Source organism: Miniopterus schreibersii, assembly GCF_964146895.1.
Source record: "Miniopterus schreibersii genome assembly, chromosome: 4".
NCBI lineage: Eukaryota > Metazoa > Chordata > Mammalia > Chiroptera > Miniopteridae > Miniopterus > Miniopterus schreibersii.
The window spans coordinates 58,158,585-58,182,811 of record NC_138105.1 but is presented as its reverse complement, the minus strand read 5'-3'; the positions used below and the strand labels follow the sequence as shown (position 1 = coordinate 58,182,811).

Sequence of the window (24,227 nt, the reverse complement as noted above, 5' to 3'; positions counted from 1 at the left end):
AAAAACCAAACCAAAACAAAGCAGGACAAAAGAGGTCTTAAGGAAGGTCAACATTAGTCTAGCTCTGGTTCAGTGACTATGGGTATATGTACAAGCTAAACAGCCAGTCCAGGCAAATTCAAGTTACCTGACACCCTATTTCAAAGTTACTTAGGTAACTTTTGTTGGGTTCTGTTTCTGGCAGGGTACTACAGTGTTACCTCAATCCAGTGAAGCTTTCTTGGGGAGAAGCCATGCCTTGATCATTTCTATAACTCCAGCACCTGGCAGAGATGGTGGTTATAATGTATTCATCAGCTAGGGCTGCCGTAGCCAAATACCATGAACTGGATGGTTTAAACAACAGAAATTTACTTCTTAGTTCTGGAGGCTAGAAGTCCAAGATCAAGGTGTCAACAGGTTTGGTTTCCTCTGAGGCTTCTCTCCTTGGCTTGATCGATAGCAGTCTTGTTACTGTGTCCTCACATGGCCTTTTCTCTGTGGCACAGACCTGCTGTCTCTTTCTTTTATTATAAAGATTCCTGTTCTATTGGATTAGGGCCCCACCTTTTTGACCCCATTCAACTTTAATTACCTCCTCAAAGACCTCAAGTCCCAATACAGTTACATTGTCGAAGCGTTAGAGCTTCAACATATAGACTTTGGGTTGACACAATTCAGCCTATAACATATAGTACTTACTCAATTATTACCTTTTAAATAAAGAAAAAGGTTCACTATTTTTCTAGTTAGTTTCTTGGCTGATGAATGAAAGGGGCCCAATGACAACTAATTATTATTATTCTTGCCATTGATCTTCGGCTTTCACAAAGAAGCTTCACCAAACATTGAATTTTTCAAATGATTTTAATATAATTTATTGCTAAGCTTTTTTGCTGGATGTGTTTAATAATCCACTTTGTGTTACTACACACATACCAGGCCTATTCAGGAGGCTGTTAGAGTCTCAAAGCCACTTGCTTACATCATCTCCCAAATCCCTCACCCAAATCCTGACTCATCTCCTCTTATTGCTGGAATTAGGTCATGGGCAAAGCTCCAGCAAAGACTTTGTGAGCCACAGGGGGCCCTCCAGCTGAATGTGATACTTGCCTGGTTTATATTTTGAACCTAGTCTTAATATTTTCATTCAAGGTTGTCAGTATAATTTTATGTAAGTGATTTTTTAACTTTTTTTGGCAAGAATAATAATAAATAGTTGTCACTGGGACTCCTTTCACTCATCAGCCGAGAAACTAATTAGAAAAATAGTGAAACTTTTTCTTTATTTAAAAGGTAATTATTGAGTAAGTACTATATGCTATTTCTCTATAACATTAACTAAGTCAGACTTTGAAGCATATTTTGTGCCAGAAGAGAACAGAACAACCTTGTAAAGATGCTCTTGAAAATAAAATATGAGCCAAAGATTTTATATTCAACCAAACTAAACTTCAAGTATGAAGACCATTGAAAACCATCAGCATTTTGCCATACTTTGTTCATCTATCTTTTTCCCAATCTCCTTTTTTTTGCTGGAGAATTTTAAAGCAAATCCCATACATCATGTCATTTCACCTCTAAATAGTTTAGTAAGCTTCTCCAGGAGAAAGAGAGAGACAGAGAAAAAGAGAGACAAGGAGAGGGAGAGGGAAAGGAGGAGTGAGGGGTGGCGAGAACATTTTCTCACATATCCACAAATTAGCAATAATTATTTAGTATCATTTAATACCTAGCTCATATTCAAATTCCCTTGATTGCCTAAAAATGTTTCTTTTCAGTTAGTATTCTATTCAGGATCCAAACAAGTTCTATTTCATTGTGTTTGGTTGTTAAGCTCCATAGAGCCTGTGAATATCTTGTAATTTAGAGTAGTCCCCCTCCTCTTCTTTCCCTGCCACATACTTACTGAAGAAATTAGGCTCTTCAATTCTAGATTTGGCTTAATATGGATGTTTAACTTTTTCTTCTACTCCCTGAATTTCCTGTAGACTAAAGTTAGATTTAAAGGCTTGATTAAATTTAGATTTAGTGTGTGTGTATGTATATATATATATATATATATATATATATATATATATATAAATTTTTTTTCTGTCTATTTTTAAAAAATATTTCAGCCCAGCTGGTGTGGCTCAGTGGTTGATCATCAATCCATGAACCAGGGGATCAAGGTTTGATTCCCAGTCAGGGCACATACCTGGGTTGCGGGCTCGATCCCCAGTAGGGGGCATGCAGGAGGCAGCCGATCAATGAGTCTCTCTCATCATTGATGTTTCTATCTCTCTTTCCCTCTCCCTTTCTCTCTCTGAAATCAATAAAAAAAAAATCTTAAAAAAAAGTATTTCAAAGATGGTTCTTAATTTTCCAGCTTGTCTAAAATGCCTTCACATTGCAACATATCAGAATGCCTGTATGATTCACTTTTAATGATGCTAAAATTGATCAGTGGGTTCAGGTGACAGTATAGATTCATGATTTCATTGTTTTTCATCCCTATTTAATCTAATGATTTTATCATCCAATGATCACCATTGCCTGAATCAGTTATCACACGAGGAGCTGCAAAATACTGATTTTTCTAATTTTTTCTGTGTAGGTTTATTATCTCAGAATCTATATTAAAAAACTTTCAAGCACTAGGACTCTTTGGATACCCTGAAATATATTATACAGAAAAACAAGAAAAATGCTTGTTTTCCTTTAAAATGCCAGTTTCCAGAGTAATGACTTGGTATCCTAGCAACTGCCAATGGTGTGCAGTGGTTTTTATTTTCTCTTTCTTCTACCTCTTGACCTTTTAAAGCATCATTATGAATTTACAACTTTTTGTATATTTAGTATATTTAAATTAATCGGGTCATTTTCTTTTTTTGATGTTCATATTGCCCCATCTATGGCAAGTGAGAATCTCTTCTGGCTGACTCCTGTGTCTTTTGTTGTTGTTAATCCTAACCCGAGGATATTTTTCCATTAATATTTAGAGAGAGTGGAAGGGAGGGAGGGAGGGAAAGAAAGGGAGGGAGTGGGGGAGAGAGAGAAACATTGATGTGAGAGAGACACATGGATCGATTGCCTCCCATACGTGCCCCGATCAGGGTGGAGCATAGAACCTACAACCAAAGTACGTGCCCTTGACTGGGAATTGAACCTACAACCCTTCAGTGCACAGACTGACGCTGTGACACCTGAGCCACACCGGCCGGGGCCTCCCCTGTCCTTTTGACATGACTCCCATCAGCCTCTGACAGCTTCCTTCCCTTTCCTCTTTTCTAGAGCAACAAAATGTCCCAGCTCATTTTTCTACATTTCCTGCCCCACAACTGAAATCACACATTTTTCAAGGATCCTTTGTTCCATTTAATGGAGAATCCTGTTTGGAGACCACAACTGAGCATTAGGTGTGCTCACTGAGATGGGATTGAAATTGTTTCCAGGCCTTTTCAGTAGATGTAGCTAAAAAAATTGGTATTTTTAGAAAGTGAGAAAAGTTAAATTTACATTGACATTTTCAATTCAAATTTAAGAGTATAGAATGTTTATTTTGTTGATTTTATATTTGGATCCCTTTTTATATATGCTGCAAACTATTTCTCTATAACATTAGCCTACTTTTAAATTTGTGTACTTGAAAAGATGGTAAATTTTAAAAAATGTTTCAGAGTTACATAGATCTATTAGATCTACATTATTGATTACAGGGTTTAGATTAGTATACAGAGCCTCGTTAATTTTGGCCCACCTATTATGTCTTGGACGGAGAGAGGTATGTTAACCTGTCTTATTATTGGTGTGTTTCTGTTGGTTTCTCTTTGCATTTCCAGCAGTTTCTACCTTATGAAAGTTGGTTTTTTATAGATTGCAGTCTTTGGTCACTATAATGTCTTTTTTGAATGTCTGAGCTCAGCTCTGACATACCAGCTTATTCTGTATTTACTGTATCTAGAAAGTCATTCACTATATGTTGTTTTTCTTTGTAATCTTTGGTATTTAATATGGTTGGTATTTTTGTTCTACTGGTTACCTTTACACTAATATTGTATATAATACCTGAAGGTCCCTTTTTTTTTTTAAAGATAATGCCTAACTCTAGTCTTCTCTAAGCAATACTGATTAGTTATAGTTTTTTCCCCTTTCCTTCTCTCTCCTCCAGTGTCTACACATAGGCGATATTTTTTTAATCCCAGTAAATGCCTGTGGGACAATCAGCGAACTTACTATGCTTTCCACTTTTCTTACTTGTTGGTTGTATTGTTTCTCCACCGGTAGAGCACATGCATTTTGCATCTTATAGCCTGTCTCTATCGGGCCTTAGGACAAGTCTTGGTTTTCTGATGCTCACTCTTCAGTAGGTTTCTCAAAAAAGACTCTTGGGGAAAATAATCCCTGAGTTCTTGAATGTTTATAACTTTTCAGTGGCCTTCATACTTGAAGTTTAGTTTGGCTGAATACAAAATCTTTGGCTCAGATTTTATTTTTAGGAGCATCTTTACAAGGTTGTGCCGTCCTCTTCTGGCACAAAGTGTGCTTCAAAGTCTGACTTAGTTAGGTTTTTTTTTAATGTATAAAATTGTTTTTCTTCATAAAAAAATACAACTATTTTACTAGAACTGTTCCACTGTTGTGAGAAAATAAAATGTAGAGGAAGGATTTAGCCCTGGAGGCTGCAGGGGAGCGCAGGAGTGCTTATTTGGCATGTCCCAAACCCAAACAGAGATAATTATGTTCCACGTTGTTCACAAAATCTAAGACTGACTGATGACCTTGAAGTTGCCCAAAACGTATTTACTGTGAGTTTACGGGACTGCTTACCTTTAAGCAGTTGAGTCACTGTGCTTCCCAGAGTTTGGAACAGGGCCAGTCAAGACCTACTGCTAACAGAATAGCTCAGGACATTGCAAGGACACCTAGAGGGACACTGGTGCTTGCTTATAACCATTGCATGCCTGTCAGTGATTAAAACCAAGCCCAGTAATGCATACTGGAATCGGTCTGGCTCACTTAGAACACATTCCCAGTATTTTCTCACTTTTATTCCAGGACCCCCAAGTCTTCCTTATTTTTTGCTGTGCTGCTTCGTGTCCTCCGCCTGGGGGGTGGTTACTGGATTTGTAAGGCAAGCTGAGGGCAGTGTCACAGAAGCCAGCTGGGCACTTTGTTAAAGAATGGTTAAGGGGGTGGGGGGACATAATTTTTACATCCAGGACTGTAAAATTATATTGAATTTGTTCCATCATTGTCATCTCTCTGAGGCTGCATATTAGAAATCCTGCTATGATAACTGAAGAATTCTCAAATTCTATTAATTTTGTAGCATTCTTGGAAGTAGAAAGGTACCAATTGTCATTGAAAATTAAACATTAAGATGAATTAATGATTAGGTTAACATACAGTTAAAATTTCATTTACTTCTATCACACGAACCCCAAAAGGTGTATATTTATGTGTGTAAACATATGTCAATATGAATACATATATTCTAAGGAAGACCAAAATACATAGAAAAGACTGACAGGTTTGTTTGCATATTTATATAAGAGAAGAAAAAGAAATCTGTTAGCTCTGAAACCCCTCTGATTCCATTATGACTTGGGTCAGAAGATGTTGAGAAGGTGTCCAATTTACTCAGGTGGGTATACGGAACTAAAATTATGTTTTTCATAGATACTTAAGTGTGTCGTCACCTGTCTCAATTGTTGAGAACTCAGAAAGCTCATAGTAAAATCTGAAAGGATAAAGCGATCCTTTATTTGTCCTTACATTTTTCTTAACCTTGTTGTTGAGCTCCAGAGGGGTGAACTGGCGTATCATATCAGCATTGCCTTTGCCTGAGACAATAAATGACAGATCAAGTCAACTCCACTACACTCAGAGAATGGCAAAGCATCTCTGAATGACTGCTTAATTTAAAGATCTGGCTTAGATATACAGCAGTTGAATGTGAGGGACGGTCCCTGCAGAGCTGCCAGGGGAGTCGCAGGACAATCTGACTCTGTACCTTTCCTAGCTGTAAGACCAGGTTGCAGGGGAAGGTGGGAAACTGGCCATGGCTCTTCTAAGAGAGAGAACCTCAGTCACTGTGCAGAAGGCTCTGGGGTTTACTTCTGCATTACACAGCAGCGGCACACACACCTCATTTGCTTGAAAGAGACAACATCACATCCTCAGCTATCTTTCAAATAATGCAGCTCTTAGTCTCGAGCTTCCTTTCATGTCAGCCGATCCGGAGAAATCTGAAAGGCCTGTGTACTGTGGGCACATCAGAAAAAGGAAGCAGATTAAACGAAGTCAAGAGCAGCCCAAAGCAGAGGAGGAGACATTACTTAAGGTGCCTGTTTTTGTGAATGTTCCTTAATTCAGGGTGACATTAATCTTGAGGGAAGAACTTAAATAGCAGCAGGAGTAGTTCGGCGTTGAGATGGATTTTTAAAATAAAGATTTAAAAAAAGTTTTGCACAATTACAAGATGACAAGAGGATGGGCCAAGATTGGCACATTGAGGACGGTAAGCAGACACCTCCTAAAAGAGTATATGGCGCTGGTTGGAAAAGACAGGTTTGTCTATTTTACTAGTTTTATTCGCTCTTGCACGAGATATTTGGGACTCTGCAGAAGTCTTCTTTTTTGGACTGTAAAGGAGTACTATAAACGACTTTAGCAAATTCATGAATTCTAAGGAAGGAAGAGGTAAAAAGGAGAAAAGTAATAGGAGATTCTGTTTCTTTCATTTAGCATCGTGACACAAAAAAAGACACTCCATATGTGCATGATTTAAGAGGAGGTTTCCACTTCAAATCTGTCCGTGTCCTCCCCAGCACAGCACCACGGAAAAGCAGGCTGCTTCTCTTGGCAGCACAGAGGGAGGCTGGCCTTGTACCCGGCTCAGAGCCCCGTTCCTCCCTCGGGGCGCCCGGCCCGCCCCACTCCGCCCGCTGCCTTGCACACCGGAGGGGGGCGGCCTGGCTCCCGGAGACAACCTCTCCATCAGCTACGACTGGAATGTCTTCTTGCCTTTTAAGCAGGAAGCTGACAGGGACAGTTTGGAAACTTCCAGGACAGAAAATTCTCCTTTCAGACTATTTTCTTTTTCTCCTTAGGATGTCAGAGGAGAGTATTCCATAGCTTGTTTGATTATGTGGACCATAGATCTGACAGCCCATCAGAATCAATTACCCAAAGTGCATTACTCAAACTGTCCTGGCCGCGCTTCCCAACGAGGTGGACTTTGTGTGGCCAAGGAGGGGTTGGTATAGAGATTTTTTCCCCCCCATGTAGTAAAGCAGAGTGAGCACTCAGTGGGGTTGCTCTCTGAAAGTGTGTGGGCAGAGCAATGAATGGGGAGGGGAACAATAGGGAGCCAGGATCTTCCATTCATTCATTCATTCAACAAATATTTATTGAGCACCTACTGTACACCAAACACTTTTCTAGCTGCTGAAGAGCAATAGTAATTCCAAAAATCAACAAAATCCCTGTGTCATGGAACTTGTTTTCCAGTGGGGGAGATAGGTGAGAAATATGATAAATATATACATTAGATAGCTTGTCATATAGTGATGGATGCTGAGGAGAAAACAAAGCAGGGAAGGAGGATTGATATGTGTAAATATGAGAATCCATGTTTGTGAATTGCTGCACACAAAAAATAGGGTGACCAAGGAAGGCCTTAAGAAGATGATTATATATATTGATTTCAGAGACAAAGGGAGAGGGAGAGAGAGAAAGAAACATCAGTGAGAGAGAGTCATTGATCAGCTGCCTCCTGCACACCGCCTGCTGGGGATCGAGCCCACAACCCAGGCATGTGCCCTGACCGGGAATGGAACTGCGATCTCCTGGATCCTAGGTCGATGCTGAGCCACGCTGGCCGGGTGAAGATGATTTTTTGAGTAAGAACCTGAAGGAAGTGAGGAAAGGAGCCATAGGATTTCTGAGGCTGGAAGATTCTAAGTAGAAGGAATAAGAAGTGCAAAGGCCCTGGGGCAGGATTGTACTGGGCCAGTTGGAGGAACAGCGATGAGGCCAGTGTGACTAGAGAAAAGTAAGCCAAAGGGTGAAAAGTAAGAGATGAGGTTGAAGGGGTTGCAACAAAAGTCAGATCACCTATGGTATAGATGAGGACTTTGGTTTTTACCCCGAGGGAGATGGTTGCTACTGAAAGGTTTTGAATGGAGGAGGAGCCTGATCTACCATTTTAAGCGGGGCATGTTGAGAATCAACTGAAGGGGGAAAGGCCAGAAGTAGAGAAATAAGTTAGGAGACAAATACAATAATGCAGCTAAATTTATCAGGGTAATGAGTAGCACTTTACAGGGTGTTTAAGGTCTGTAACACATCCTTTACAAACTGGGTTTCAACTGCCAGAGCCAAAAATTGCCTAAGCACTTCTCTGTTTACCCAGAATCAGGCTGGCACAGAAAAGCAGGTGGAAAATCATTCCAAGCACAAGTGCATAAAGCAGTGAGTTACCCCACTTCTTGGCACAGGCCCCCTATAAAGAATTCTTATGTTTACTTTGCTGGACATTTGTGGTTCCTTCCTATAGCTGCTTAAAACCCCCACATAGTCTGCATTTCCTTTTTCACTTTCTTACTAAAACAGCAATTGACATTTATTTAGGAGCTTTGCCTGTTCTAACAATTAAAGTTTATAGGAAATTAAATGGCCCTCTCATTTTCTAGATTGGATCCTGGAACAGAAAATAGGCATCAGTGAAATCACTGGTAAAATCTGAATAAAGTCTGTAATTTAGGCAATGGTATTTTTTCCAATGTTAATTACTTAGTCCCAATGTACTATGGTTAATGTGGCAAACAGGATGTTAACATTAGAAGAAGTGAGGTGAAGGGTATATGTGAACTTTCCGCACTATCTTTGTAACTTTTCTGTAAGTTTATTCCAAATTAAAACAATTATTTTTAAAAAGCTCTCTCAAAAGGAAAAGAAAACATAAGAGTGAAAACTTTGAGAGAAATATTTTGGAGATCAAATGGTCCACAGGTATATTCTGCATATTTAGTAATTTTTGTCCACAATGAAACAGTAGATGTTATCACCCAGTGTATAGTTAGAAAAGTCTTTCTTTTTCATCATTTTATTTAGATTAAGCTGCATTTTGAATACTTCACTTACCTCCTGAATTAAATGTGCATGCATTGCATTCTCTGTCAGGGATCTATTTTGCTTAGAAAATAGATATTTTTCAAAACGATTTGCCAGTGAAAACCCTTGCCACTGTTGATTTCCTTTCTTTTTGCTCCCTCCAAGCTCTGTCGTCATCCTTTGCTCTTGCTTTGCAGCACACTTTTGCTGAACAAATGCCACTGAGAGCAACTGGCCCTTGACTAGATCCCCACTTTCTTCTTTCCCTTAACCTAAGTATGACCTTTCTTTGTTTGCTGTCCTGAAACACCGAGGAAAGAAATTTGCCATCATGTTAAAATAAAAAACACGATCTTCTCAAAGTCTGATTGTTTAGACCAGGAATGACGAATGCAGATGTCCCTATGGGCCAGGCAAGCCTCGTAAAAGGTGCGAGGCAGTCAGGAGCAATGGATAAAAGCACTCTGGCATAGCCCACTTGGCCCTAAGATGAGTTTTATTTTGACTACTGGGAAGTTATGTCTTTTCTAGAACCTCAGTGGAAGCTTGAATCTGTTTCCAAGCAAGGTACTTTGGAAATACTGGTTATAGTTTAGTCAGGTAACGTGGGGAAATGTGGCCAGTTGCAGTGTGAGGTAATAACCAGGTAGGAATAGAAATTTATGTTTCTATACCAGGTAGAAAAAAGATTGATGAGGGTTTAACCCAGCTGCCAATTGCACAACAATACTATGAGGTTTCAAGAGTATTTCCTAGTCACTAAGGAAGGACTGCATTCAAATTATCACAGGAAGATGACAGACGTAACTTGAACCATAAAGCTCTAGGAAGGAACTCATCTGCTCATTGGGTAACAAATTCCTGTGTCTCACAATGCATTAGACAAAGAAGGTTCTTCCTGGAGGGTACTTTAAATTTCCACTGTTGTAAATTAAGCCCACGATAAATAGCTACAACTAATACCAGCAGATTAATATTACTAATATTCCAGGGGAGCTCTAATGAAATGCTTACAATGCAGAGGGTTAGACTGAATTACTAACTGATTTAAGCAGCCCGCATCAAGACCACATGCACATACAAAACATATTAGGAGATGGAGTGTGTGGGGATGGCCTCCACTCCTTCACTTCTAGGGGATCTGACACAGGTAAAGAATGACATCTTTTTGGACCCGCTCAGCAAAACAAGCAGTGCCACGTAACTTGCTGGATACATTTTCTACAGGAGCTGGGATAGCTCACCCAAGAGCACTGCCTCAGTACCCTGGCCTTTCCTGCTATACCCTGAGCCACCTGTTTTCAGAGCTCTGCCAAGACACAGACACTAACCAGACAAAGGTGTGCCCTCCCTTACACCACCAAACATACCCAGGACGGTGCTGAAAAGGGTCCTCGCAACCCGCAACAGTAAACTCCTGGCTTTGGAAAGCATCCTGCCCAGCCTGCACTTCCCCCCATAACCTTCTGCAAAAGCAGATTAAGTTGCTAGGATAAATCCACCCTATCCAATTTCAGCTCTTGCTTTACACACTCTTTTCTATGGGGAAAAGGCCATAGTAACAGGATTGAATGGAACTGAACTGGCACAATAGTCCTTTTATGCCAAAAGATGGCTATTTAAAGCATTCAGAGGTGGAAAGGTTAGTGCTTATTTAAAGAACTGACGGGGCTCCTGCACATGTCATAGTCCTGGGTATAATGGAAATGCATTTCCTCACGATTCTGCATAGCACACCCTGGGTGGCAAACAGCCAAGCCCCTCTGTAACCTTGTCCTTGCATACACAGGCCGCAGGGAGGCTGAGCATGGGGGACAGTGAGGGATTTTATCATGGACATTAGGTCACCCTCTTTGACACAGTAGTGTGACAGGTGTTTTCATTCTCTCCAAGCTCTCCTGGGTCATTTCAGTAATCTCAAATAAAAATATTTTTTCAGGTATATTGAAAAATCCATCTGGGGAGTCAACAGTGGCCCAGCATTCTCGGTGAGGCTATCAAGGCTGAGGGCTGAATGCTCACCCCTAGCAATTTCTAAAAAGGTTGAACATTCGTGTAGCAGAGGTGACTTACACTAATCTGATGTGGCTGCTGGCCGGAGGAGTGGAGGGTCTCCGCAGGGCCTCCCCCCTCCCGAGGCTGGGAGAGACGGACACGCTAGAGCAAGGGCAGGGTTCACGCGGCCGCGCCTCACCTCTCCCCAGGCAGCGGGCGGGGGCTCCACGGGCGGGTAGTACTTAGGCACATCCCAGGCCACCGCAGCCATGAACCACTTGAAGTCCTTGCACTTGAGCTGTTTGCGCAACTCCTTCTGGGCGGAGATGTCCCCGGTGGAGAGGTGCCGGTACTCCGGGCGTCGCTGGTAAATGTACTCGGCAAATTCGTCCATCCAGGTCTCAGCCACCCGCTTCAGGTTCTGTGCAGCAGAACAAGATTGTCATTTATTGGTCATACACTGAAAGGGTGATTTCAGTGGCACTAGAAATCGAAAAAAGAAAAGGGAAAGGAATCAAACAACCCCAGGGGGCTCCGGGTGGTGGCTTACTAACAATGAGTTCTCATAACTGCAAGCGAGGGGTGTGATATGATTACCCCAAGGCTTTGCACACACTCCCGCATCTGACATGAGGGCCAGTTGCCGATTAGATAATTAATCAGAGCCAGGAAAGAGTCACTTTACAATGATATCATCTTTCTCATCCCTCCTGTTACTTCATAATTATAAAAATTCTTTATTTTTCACATAGAACTAAGGGAGTTGAAACGGGAGGTAATGAAGCTCGTCTTAGGCATCAAGTTGCTTAAAGCATTTCAAGGAACAGCCAGGGATCTTGCTAAGAATGAGGGCAACAAGCTGATATTCTTTTCTCCCAGTTATAGCGACTGCAGCATCGCCAAAGTCAAGACCACGTGTCCTGATGATTCTTTATATGTGCGACCCGGGTGCCAAGCAGAATTTAGAGCTTTATTGCACAGTGAGGCTGGGTGAAGGGAAGCACCAAGTGCCCAGGCCTCTCTGCAGGTGTTTCCAGGGGGTGGAGGGAAGAGGAAGGTGGATGGTAGGGAGACAAGCACACTCCTTCAGGGTAGGAGTGTGTGTGGGCGCAGGGCAGGAAGCTCAGCGCTTTGTCAGCGTTGAGATTGAGCGAGCTATTTGATTCTAGGCCTCAGATTCCTCACCTGAGGAAAGTACGTACAGTAATCTGGATCTACATCATGGGAGTGGTTGCAGGGTTAAATGCAGTAACACTGTAAAGTGCTTAGATTAGTATCTGGTACACAATAGGTATTATGAATATTAGAGCTATTATTACTAGAAAGAGTGCGGCACTGGAAATCAAAGAGCCTGGGTATTGGGCTTGGCCACAGCTGAACTAACTGCGTTGTTCCTGTGGTCTGTGAGAAGGGCTTTAGCTGAGACGAGATGTTCTCTGACGTTCCTTCAGCTCTATGATGCTAAGTGGTAGAGAAAGCAACAGCATTGTCTTGAAGAGATCAGTTCTCATGCCCCCAGCTTACAGCACAGTCCCATAGGCTATGGTTCTCCTTGTTTTGTGTTCAAATTCCTTATTTTAGGTACCCAGCTGGTATGAACATTGACCCTTTCTAGTTTTTCATCTACATTGGAATTAAAAATGAACAGAATGGCCAGGAACTTTAAGAAGATCCCGACATATGTCTAAAGTAAAAACTGGTGATATTTAGGAAAATGACTTTATCTTAAAAATTGCTACAAAATCCTAATTAAGGCCTGGAACTGTGTGCCCAGGGGTCTGCTGGATTTGGAGACACAGCCTCCAAATATCTGATTTCTAATGGGATTGTACACTTCCTTTGTTCTGCCCAACAACTCCACCCCCAGTGTCTTCCCCATCTGACCTCCTCACTCCCCGTGGGTTTCTTGGTTAGTTATGGTCAATTGTGGGCACGAAGTAGGGCTCGATTAATACGGCAAGATGCAGAAGAGAAGCAATGCAACAAACACTACTCTGATTTCTTGCTTGCCTCTGTGTTCCTTTCTTTCTAAAATTCCTTGCATCGAAAGTATAAAGCTTGTTCTCTGATGAATTCTTTGCCACTGTTGTGCTGCCTAACATCCCATCGGCACTGCCTTGCCCATAACACTTCCCACTCCGCTGCCTCCAAACAGGCCAGGTGAATGGCCAAATAATATCATTCTGAAGTCATTATTCTGGAAATAACAATACACTACGTTAACTTGCCACTGTCATCACGAATCAGCACTTCATTTCTGGGGAAACATTGGAACCACAGATGAGAAATATTACAAGCAGTCGCAAGAAGAGTTTCCTGGGTCTTTTCTCGATTATAGAATAAATGCATCCACTTCAGGAAGTAGGATAATCATATACACATTTGAGCTCACTGGGGTACATAGGAACACATGTACACTCATTCAAACACATGGAGGTAATGGGGTAGGAGCAAAGTTGTATTCCTCACTTAAACATTCACAGCTGTGTACACATTTACAGAACCATGAAACTGAGACCAAACTTGCCAGAGAAGGTAACAAAGAGAAAAAGAAGTCAACCTGAGTTTGCCCAGCTCTCCCTGAGACTGCATGAACACAGATGGAGGTGCTGAGATGTCCAAAAAATAGTTACCAAAAGGAAAGAACGAGTAAAGTATGGACCCTGGGGGGGTAGGTGCACGAAATCGCTCACTCCCAAAGAATCAGAAGTTGGGTCTATAAAAGTTATTTTATATATGTGGAGCCAGGGGTTAGCTGGGATTCCCATTTCATGAGATTTAAATAAAATTGCTTCAACCTCAAATCACACATTCTTGTCTTCTTCAAGATTTGTGTAGACTCCCAGGGGGTGTGCTCGCACATTCATGCTTCACTGTACTGTCCTGGCCTCTTGCCCTGGGCTCCCTGGCTACTCTGTCACGAAGAGCTGAGTTGGGTGGCAGGCGTTTTCCCTCTCCTCTGAAACATGTCTCGGGTAGATGAGCTGGCCATAGGCCCTGCCTGAAGATTTTAAGGCGGTGGGAGAGACCTGGATGGCCACAGCACAGCCGAAGGTGTAAAGTGGAATGTTCCACTTCTCTCAGATTCTTCGGTGCTGAAGGGACCAAAATTCTTTCACCCTGAAGCTGCTTTTTGAGATACTGATTTTAAGCTCTTGTATTAAAGTTTGATTTTTCTCCTGTTAATCTGTCTTTGTTAATTTGGTTATTAGCCCAGCCAGAAGAACTTAGAAGGTGGGAGAAAAAGTATTAATATTTTTTTAGCTCCTACATCCCTCTGTCTTTTGGCTTCGGGCCATGATGCTGTCCTCAAAATTCCCCTCTTCTCTCTCCTTGGTAGGACTGCACCAAAATAAGTCCTCGATAGTCCTCTTTAATTTTATTCTCCTACATGAAAGCTTTGCTTGGGAGAGCTGCTCTATTCATTGTCTCTGAAAAAGTGCAACCACTCCCTTTCTTTATCCATAGTTTCTCCTGCTTCAATGCCCTTCCCCTCCTGCGTGTCTAATTGCCACCGCTCTGAAACTCTTCTGAGTCCTCCCAGTTAGAGTTGCCAGATAAAATGTGGGGCACATAGTTAGACTTGAATTTCTGGTAAATAACAAGTTATTTTTAACTATAAGCATGATTAATACTGGTGTTAATATCACCTGTGTTAAATCAATTAAACAAGGAGGTCTTTAGACTGAGATGGCTAATGCCATGACGGCGTAGCTACGAAAACCAAAATCTAAGCCTATAAATGTCTCAAGGTTACAAAATCAAAACACTAATGACAACCAATCACAAAGAGCCAACTAGATATAGCCAATCAAATAACTTTTCCCTTCCCTTCCCTTCCCTTCCCTTCCCTTCCCTTCCCTTCCCTTCCCTTCCCTTCCCTTCCCTTCCCTTCCCTTCCCTTCCCTTCCCTTCCCTTCCCTTCCCTTCCCTTCCCTTCCCTCCCCTCCCCTCCCCTCCCCTCCCCTCCCCTCCCCTCCCCTCCCCTCCCCTTCCCTTTTTCCTCTTTCCTTTTTCCTTTTTGTCTTTTATTTCTGTATTTTATAGAAGTCCTGCCCTTAGTTCCTGTCAGTGGAGCCTTCCTAACTATGTCCAGTTCCATGCTGCCCAATTCCAACTGAGTTTTGCTTAAATAAACCCTTAACATTTTTAATATGTCTCAGTTGATCTTTTAACATATGGAACATACCTACATTAAAAAATTATTTGTTTATCTGAAATTCAAATTTAGCTGCATGTCCTATATTTCTGTTTGCTAAATCTGGCAACCCTATTTCTGATATACATAAAATATATATAACGTGCCCACGAATGATTTTGAATCCATTACCTGACTGCATATGCAGATCTGGCATATTTTGTTGCTGTTTCCAATACGTAATGAGTTTTGCTTCTGTGGAAATTATTCCAGGGACGTTTCAAGCGCTCTGCAGAGAAGTCTGCTATAACATACAGTTGATCTAAATACGCTGCCCACAATCCCACTGCTTTTCTGTTTCTCCCAGGTGGGACCCTGCTGGCCCCCTATCTATGAAGCAAGCAGGTGCAGCAGCCATATAGTTTAAAATAACAGCAGTGCTGCTCCGTAGCTAGAGGCGAGGGCTCAGCATGGCTAGAAGGGACAAGTTAGGGCTTACTGTTAACATCAGTCTGGAAATCAGTAGGCGAAGGCTTTCCACCTCTGCAATCTGCACTGGGCTCCATTGAGGCTCTCAGGGCAGTGTGGACAAGGGAACCTGGGGGAGAGGGCTGGATCCCATGCAAGGTGGATCCAGGACGTGTTTAACTGCGAGGGGCTTCCCCAGCATGGAAGTCATGTAACAGTCTGAGAAAGATAGTTACTGGAGGTGAGGAAAACTTTTTTTTTTTGGTATAGAAAGCAAATGAAGGATTTCTCTATTTTTAAAAGCAGCAGACCTTTATACTTTTGAAATCATAAATGAAAACTGTTATTCTGAGCACCTTTATAACATCTTCCATTTTTATGTCACCCTTCTGTGATTCTTTGCATATCACAAATTTTCCCCTATTCAACCACAACTGATATTAATCTCTCCTTTCTTTGTGTTGCGCAGATATCTATTAACACAACTTAACATATTCAGCCTTATATTAGAGCTCTTTAAAATTCAAGTCCTGTTTTCTCTGAACTACCCAACACTAACCTTTCCTTAATTCTAATAATCATAAGGTCCTCGAATTGATATTTTACCAGGAACATTACATCACATTTCTACTTCAGTTCCTAAGAACAGATTTCCAGCTCTGAATGATCATCTTTATTATGAAGCACGAGGAAAATAGATAGCTCCATTATACCTGCTGGTTCATGAAACTGCATAAATCCATCCACTAATTTTTTTTTTTCTTTTTGCCAGCAACATTTTAGATCCTACTGCTTGATTATTTTAAAAACACAATCCTCATTCAGTTTCTCAGCATGTTATTTCAGAGTCGATTGTTTCTCGAGCTACAAGGTGTTTCATGCGTGTGTATTCCCTGGGCCAGCTCACCTCAGTAGCCTGTTTCTATTTCTCCGCGCAGGGTGTGGTCACTACATGTGCGCCAGCATGGCCCCAATCCCCATGCTGTGCTTGTGTCAATATTAAGCTATTGTATTATGGTGGATTTGGTAATAGATTTCTCTTTCTTCAGCTCTCCCTCCCCGCTTTTTTGTCTGGTGCCTTCCCCAGATACTGCGGATAGCTAGCAAAGCCAACCTCACACAGAAAGTGTTTGTCACAGTCACTCCTCCAGCAAGGGATTGCCTCGCTCTCCCATGATTTTAAAAATTTTGCTTTGATTTAAATGAATTTCTTTTCTCCTCTTTGAAGCCTAAGAGTATTTTAGTAGCTCCTGAGTCCCACCCCAAAGCCCTCCTATCATTCATAATGTGATTATGTCATCAGGGATGCAGCTCAAAAGAGAATCTCTTCAGGGGAACCGCCACCTCACTGCCATTGTTCGGCCTAGCGCTGCTCTTCTCTGATCTGGAGACGCCTTTGAAGTCGGTGGGAAGCCTGAGCATGAGGAGAGGTGGCTAATCCAGCACTAAAGAGGGAGGCTGCTCCCACAGGCAATTTCTTCTCTCTGCTTCCTCAGGGCTCTGCGAGCCCTTTGCAAGTGACTACCGCTTCTTGGCTGTTTTGATGTAATTTAGTTCTATCTCTATTATATTTTATATTAAATATTTATATTAAATATTTTGGATATTTATGGTAGTGTGTCTGATGGTATTTAAAGCGGCCAAATTATTTAACTACAGGCCTTATTTAAAAATGCATGTAAGCCTAATTTTAAAAATTGCTTTTTGAGGAATAATGATACACAATAAGCTGATCATATTTAAAGTGTACAATCTGGTGCATTTTGATATATGTATATAGTAGTGAGACCATCATTGTAATTAAGAACATAGCCATTACCTCCAAAAGTTTCTCTGTGCCTCTTTGAAATCCCTTTTGGTATCTCCTTTCTTTGACACCTCTACCATCCGCAAGCAACTACTGATCTACTTAAAATTTTTTAACTTTTATTAATGTTGGCAGCGATGACAGGCCTCAGTTCAGCAACTTTGGTTCTTGAGTATGGCAAGGAAAGAATTCAGAGCCAAGAACTCTGTACAAGTTCCTAGTACAAGAGGAAGTTTATTTAACATGCAAAATGAAATTACACTTGAAAGGAAGATTCAAGTGGGCTGCTCAGAGCTGCCTTGGCCTTTCAGAGAGAAAGTCAGAGGCAGAAGTGAGCCAGCTGGGCTGCGGGGACTCAGGAAACAAGTTACAGAGGCAAAAGAAGTCCTTATCGCTTGGGAGAAAGCAAGCAAAGACACATGCTTGAGAAGGAAGGCACGGGCGTGAGAGAGTGCATGCTGGATCCTTTTGTTACTGGAGGAAGACCAGGGTCTGAGGCAGGCCTGCCCCAGCACTGTCTGGAAAGAGGATTCTTTTGTGGTGTTGCAGGAAAAGAATTTCAAGGACATAGATGTAAGAGGATTTTAAGCAATAGTGGCAAGATTTATTAGAAAGAAAGAGATAGTATACTCCCTCGGAGAGGCAGAGATTGGGAGGCTATAGACGAGGTTGTGCGGACTCAGGAAAGGAAGTTACGGTGGCAGAAGGAGAGTCCTCTGCTGCTGCTTGCTGCTCCCCTAAATGGCAAGTTTTATGGGGACCTTTGGAGTTTAGGAGAAAAGACGGCAAGAGGCATGTGCCCGAGAAAAGAGCGTAAGTCTGCTTTGCAAGGAGGACATTCGCTGGACTCTTTGTCCAGCTTCCTACATTTCTTTGGGTTTGGGCGAGAGCAGGCTCTCTTTCAAACTACCCAATCCTTTCTTGGATCTTCTGGGCTTTCATGCCCTTATCATTTCCAGTCTTTCCCCCAGATTTTCCCAGGCTAGTGCCCTCCCCTTTTCATGATTGCCACTTTGGCTTCTACTGCACATGCTCTCAGTGAAAGAAAAATTCCCCCTCCCCAGTCCCCTCCCCCACCATTAATCTGGTGGAATGGTGCCAGTTCCTTACTCCCTGGGGTGGCTAAAAAGCGTCTTTCCTGCCTATTCTGACACCTGGAGTGACTGTGAAACTGTCCTTTCTAGTTTTCTGACTTAATCAGATGCTGAGTTCCATTTGCTCCCTTCCTTTTAGTTAATATTTAACTATCTACTGAAACACTTTGTCTCAAGGGTTTTTTATCTGTTTTCTAAAGGCAGGACTTTTAGGGGAAGTGAAAGGGGAGGATCTCAATAGAATATTCATCAGCTTTCTAGATGTGCCCCTTAATATGCTGATTCATCAAAATGAGCATATAGGGTCAGGGTCCAGGTCTCTACTGATTGGTCAGCGCCAAGGTAGGGGGTCATTGGTCCCTGCATCTGGTCCTGATGCCAGCCATGGTATCACTTCATCTGGCTTTGCTGCTTTTCTGGGCCTGAAGCTGAAACATAACTCTTTGTCTACTACTCTTTGCCCCCCATTCAGGCATAGCTCCCCCCACTGTCAACATCCCCCACCAGAGTGGTGTATTTCTTACAATTTATGAACATACACTGACACATCATAATCAACCAGATGCACAGTATTGATGCTGTTGTAGATATTTCATGTAAGTGGAATCATACAGTATTTGTCCTTTACTTTTTGCTTCCTTTTCCAGCTTTAGATTTTTTAAAATTTATCTTTATTGTTGAGAGTATTACAGATGTCCCCCCTTTTGTATTTGTCCTTTAGTGACTGGCTTATTTCACTTAGCATAATGCTTTCAAGGTTCATCCATTTTGTAGTATCTGTCAGAATTATCTTTCTTTCTATGGCTGACTAATAATCAATTGTATGTATATCTCATATTTTGCTTATCCACTTACCTGTCAATCAACACTTGGTTTGCTTCTACCTTTTGACTATTTTACACATGTGTACAAATATATGTTTGAGTTCCTGCTTTCAATCCTCTTTTGTATATACCCAGAAGTGAAAGTGCTGGATTTTTATTTTTCTGGGGAACTTCCATTCTGTTTTCTGCAGCAGCTGCATAATTTAACATTTTCACCATGCACAAGGGTTTCAGTTTCTTTATGTCCTTCCCAACATTCATTTTATTTTTACTTTTTAAAAATAATAGCCATCTTAATGGGTCTGAAGTGGTATCTCATGATGAGTTTATTTTGTATTTCCCTACTGATTAGTGCTGTTTAGCATCTTTTCATGTGCTTGTTAATCATTTGTATATCTTCTTTGGAGAATTGTCTATTCAAGTCTTTTCCCCATTTTAAAATCAGGTGTTTTGTTGTTGTTTGTTGTTGTTATTATTAAATATAGGAGTTCTTTAAATTTTCTGGATAATAACCCCTCATTAGATATATTATTTGCCAATAACATTTCCCATTCTGGGAATTACGTTTTCACTCTGTTGAAACCTGTTGATAGTGTCCTTTGTTGCACAAGTTTTCCAAACTTTTAAGCTTCAAATGGGCCACGATGTAATCATGTCCCTTCAGATAAAGTTAGGGAAAATGTTGCTTATGAAGGACTGTTAAACAGAAATAGCTGTATTAATTATCTATTGATATATAACAAATTACCCGAAAATGGAATGGCTTAACACAATAATAAGCATTTTTTATCTTTCACAGTTTGTATGTGTCAGGAACTTGTGAGTGGTTTGGGGAGCAACTTGGCCTGGATTTCTCAGGAGTTTCAGTCAAGCTTTGGCTGAGGAAGCGGTCATCTTAAGCCTTAAGTGGGGCTGAAAAATCTTCCAGTGTGGCTCACTCAGAGATCTGGCAAACTGGTGCTTGCTATTGGTAGGAGGACTCAGTTGTTCCCACAGGGGCCTCTCCACAAGGCTGCTTGTGTGTCATCATGACATGGTGGCTGGGTTCCCCTAAAACAAGCCATCTAAGAGTCCAGGTGAAATCTAAAATGCCTCAGAAGCAAAACAGGATGACAGGATGAAATTGAAAGTACGGTTTCTATTTTGTCTTGTTTTATTTCTTTTCATCCTTAAGACTGTATTTGGCTGAGACTGAGGATCAGAAGAAGATGGCACTGTTTTTCATAATTGCCTTCCTGATTTTCTGAGAAAGTGGAAATAACCAGAAGCTGATGGAATTGTGAAAGGGAGCCCAGTGTAAACAGGGGTCTTTTGTGTTCAAGAGAGGACCTGTGGCCCACAGCTAGGAGGTCCTATCTGAGTCTATCCAGGGCCCAGAGAAGTTCTGGCACTTTGAGGACTGGTTTCTCCAGAGACAGCACCATGGGCTAGAAGGTGATGCTCTTACTGGGGGGGAGTGGGGGAGGGGGTGGCACGGCTTCACAGGCAAGAGACCGAGGCAAGTGGGAGCACAAGTGGAAGCAGCACCCCAGATGGGACAGAGTGGGTCCTGCCCCTGACGCATGAGCGTCCATTTCTGGCATTCAGCCAATGGTATCTCTTCTTTCACAGCCTGAGTATAAAAAATAGTGTGATCTTATTTGTAGATGATTATTAACACATTGGCTATTTTTAAAAATAAATCACAGCCATCATTTCCTAACCTTTTTTCCTTCATAAGAACATCCACAGCAAGCATTCAAACACACTGGTTGCACTAAATGGTGCTATAGCATTTATTTCATTTCTTATTAGTAGACCCTGTTTTAGTTTCCATATTTTCAAAGCAGGCAAAAAAAAAAAATCCCTATGTTTTTAATAACTCATGAGGGTCCTTAGGTTGAAATTATATCTGTTAGAAGTTTAGGCAACCTGTGAAATTTTATTCTTATAAACTGTTTTCAGAAATAGAATGATAAAAAGCATCCAGACACTACAAAGCTGCCATTCAGTTTTGACCACGTCTCAGTTTACAGAACAACAAGTGGAACTATTTTCTCCACCTTAAATGACATCACAAAGGAGATATATTTGGGCTGGAATTGCAGTTGAAAACAGAATCCTTGCCAGGAACTAATAAACCATTGGAATCAAGGGTGATCAGAATGGAAACGAAATAGCAGAGGCCTCCAGCACAGTGTCGCTCTGCATTTACACATCTCTGGGAAGACGCTAATTCTCTGAAATGAGTCCCTCCTCCGGGTGCTTCTGAGGCTTCATCATCCAATGGGGATCCTGAAAGGCAGGGTTATAAGGCGGCCGGCACTGCTCCCTCTGGCAAGAGTTGCATTTTTGGTTATTGAGCCTATGGCATGCTAAAATATTTTAATTTGCTTAAGTTCCAGCAGCTTAATGTTACAGCTGCAGGGACCCATTTTGTCTAAGTAAGCCTTCTCCTTGTCCAGGTTCCAGTGGCCTCCTGAGGGCAGGAAAATGCTCACTTCTAATGGGAATGATGATAAAGGCACAATTAAAATTCCCCTAGCTCACAAATAGGGCTCATCATGTAGTTTGCTGCTCAAGTGGTTGAAAAAAAAGGGAGAGAAATGCTGAGTACAACCTAAAGGGCCAAGGTGCTCTAGGTAGGAAAAGTAACCCAAAGCGGACTGGAAAATGTACCATAGGAAAGAAAAATGTACCCCATTTTAATTTCATTAAGAATGGCAAAATAAAAGCGATGACTAATCATGGCAGCTAATTATCATGTAGGATCACCATTTAAATATTATATTTACTCTATAAAATGTTCCAATAAGCTTAACAAAAAACTAATGTGAAATGTTGGTCCTCACTAGACAGACAGAGAGGTGCTAAATACTGTCCCCGTAGCTTGGGAATTACCTGGCTGAAGTGCAGGCTCTGTTTTGCACACTAGAAAGCATAGGATAACTGATTCACAAGTCGTAGCTGAGCTGAAACTCGCGTAAGCACTGAGGAATATTTGAAACAATTAAATTGAACAAAAGCCTTCAATGTTGGGGAAAAGATAGCATCTGTGGGGTTTTTTTGAGGAAAAAAGGAAATAAATAGGAGGAAATGAAACTAAAATTAGTTTTAACAAGTTTTGTGGGAGATTCTGAGTTTTAAAGAAATGTTGATGTTTTAACCTCACATTTTATTTTAAAAATTTTTTATGATGCTTCCAGATGGCAAGAAACTGTACCTGTATGTGTTGTTTCTCTTTTTTAGTGTCTATGTTTGGTGTGAAAATTCTATGCTTTACCTTCATAATGTTCAAAAATTTTAAAGACAATGCATGATTCTGGTGTTATTTGTCAAGCAAACAGATAAAAACATATCTGATACATACTTTTAAAATTTCTGATACCACTGAGAAATTAAGGGAGCAAATTAGGGTCCAGCAGTGGGAAATGAATTTGTGTTTCATGTGTTTTCATCTCTTCTCTCCAGTCCTTGGCAGAGAGAACAGTTTTACTTTGCTTTATTTTCCACATACGTAAAACAAACATAAAATGTCCATTGCTCAAAACCATAAAATGCCCCGTGTTCAAAAAAGGGACATCATTAAAAGGTGAGTATGAGTGCTTTGCCAGTGTTGTGTAGCAAAACTTATCTCTAGTGTGGGGGAGGTCCTTGGATGTGAGGTGACATCCATTACAAAGAGATAGCTTGATCTAATCAAAAGGGCCCAATGCCATTGGCTTAGGATGTGTAGTATGCTCTGGGCCTTTCTGTCTGGCACATAGTAGGCACTTGATACACATCTATTGAAGAATTTCTCCAGCCTGAGCCTTTGTTGAGGTTAGAGATAAACTTGATCTCCATAGCATGCAATGGACCTGTCACATCTTTTTAAAAATTAATTAATTAATTAATTTCAGAGAGAGGAAGGGAAAGGGAGAGAGATAGAAACATCAATGATGAGAGAGCCAGTGATCTGTTGCCTCCTGCACACCCCCTACTGGGGATGGAGCCCGCAACCCACGTATGTGTCCTGACCAGGAATCGAAGTGCGATCTCCTGGATCATAGGTCCATGCTCAACCGCTGAGCCACACCTGGCCAGGCTACCTGTCACATCTTAATGATGTATTAAATTATTATGGTCACATAATAAACATAATTGATTTTTAAGGAGGCTCTCATGAAAAATGATGAAATATTATTTATAGAAGATGCTTGAATTTCTTAAGTGAAAAGTTGCATCCAAATAGAAGATATTATATTTTACAATGTGGCTAAGAGGGAGAGAAATAAGCACATGATTGCAGAATCATATTTCATCCTTGCCTCAAATATCGAACAGTCTTATTTCTCTCAAAGGGGTTCAGAACAGGCCTCCCCAAGATGTGCCACTTTGACATGTGAATTATTTTGAAGGCAACTGAGACTCTGTAACTCCTGAGAAATTTTTATGTCTCCCTTAAAGAATTTATATCAGGGGCCTTGCCCATAATAAGAGTTATCACTAGAAAAAAAAGCTTTCTATGACCCATCTCTAGGGCAGGGCAAACTTTGAATTACTGAACATCTGCTCTTCTTTTCATCCTGAAAATGAGCTTCCTCCCCTCTGAAGCCCCAAAGGTGCCTCACCTCATCTTTAGCTCAGAATGTAGCTCATTTTCCATCTCTGATACTGGACCTCTCATGTGTGTGGGGTCTCTGACTCTCCCATGCACGTGGGGTTTCATACGTGAACATGTAATTAAATTGGGTTGTTTTCTCCTGTTAATCTGTCATGTAGACTTAATTATTAGACTAGCCAAAAGAACCTTGGAGAATAGAGGGAAGTTTCTTCCTCCCCCCTATCCTTCTTGTTAT

The 24,227-nt window shown here is 41.2% G+C and overlaps 1 protein-coding gene across 2 annotated transcripts in view; it reads right to left on the bottom strand.

Annotated features, from left to right (window-relative positions):
• The window catches only part of GALNTL6 (polypeptide N-acetylgalactosaminyltransferase like 6), a 762,501-nt gene that overhangs the window by 31,257 nt on the left and 707,017 nt on the right, over positions 1 to 24,227 (bottom strand). For both annotated transcript variants that reach the window (XM_081135404.1, XM_081135405.1), the window contains exon 10: positions 11,276 to 11,497. In XM_081135404.1, coding sequence (XP_080991530.1) covers positions 11,276 to 11,497 — 222 coding nt within the window. The remainder of the gene's footprint in view (positions 1 to 11,275; positions 11,498 to 24,227) is intronic.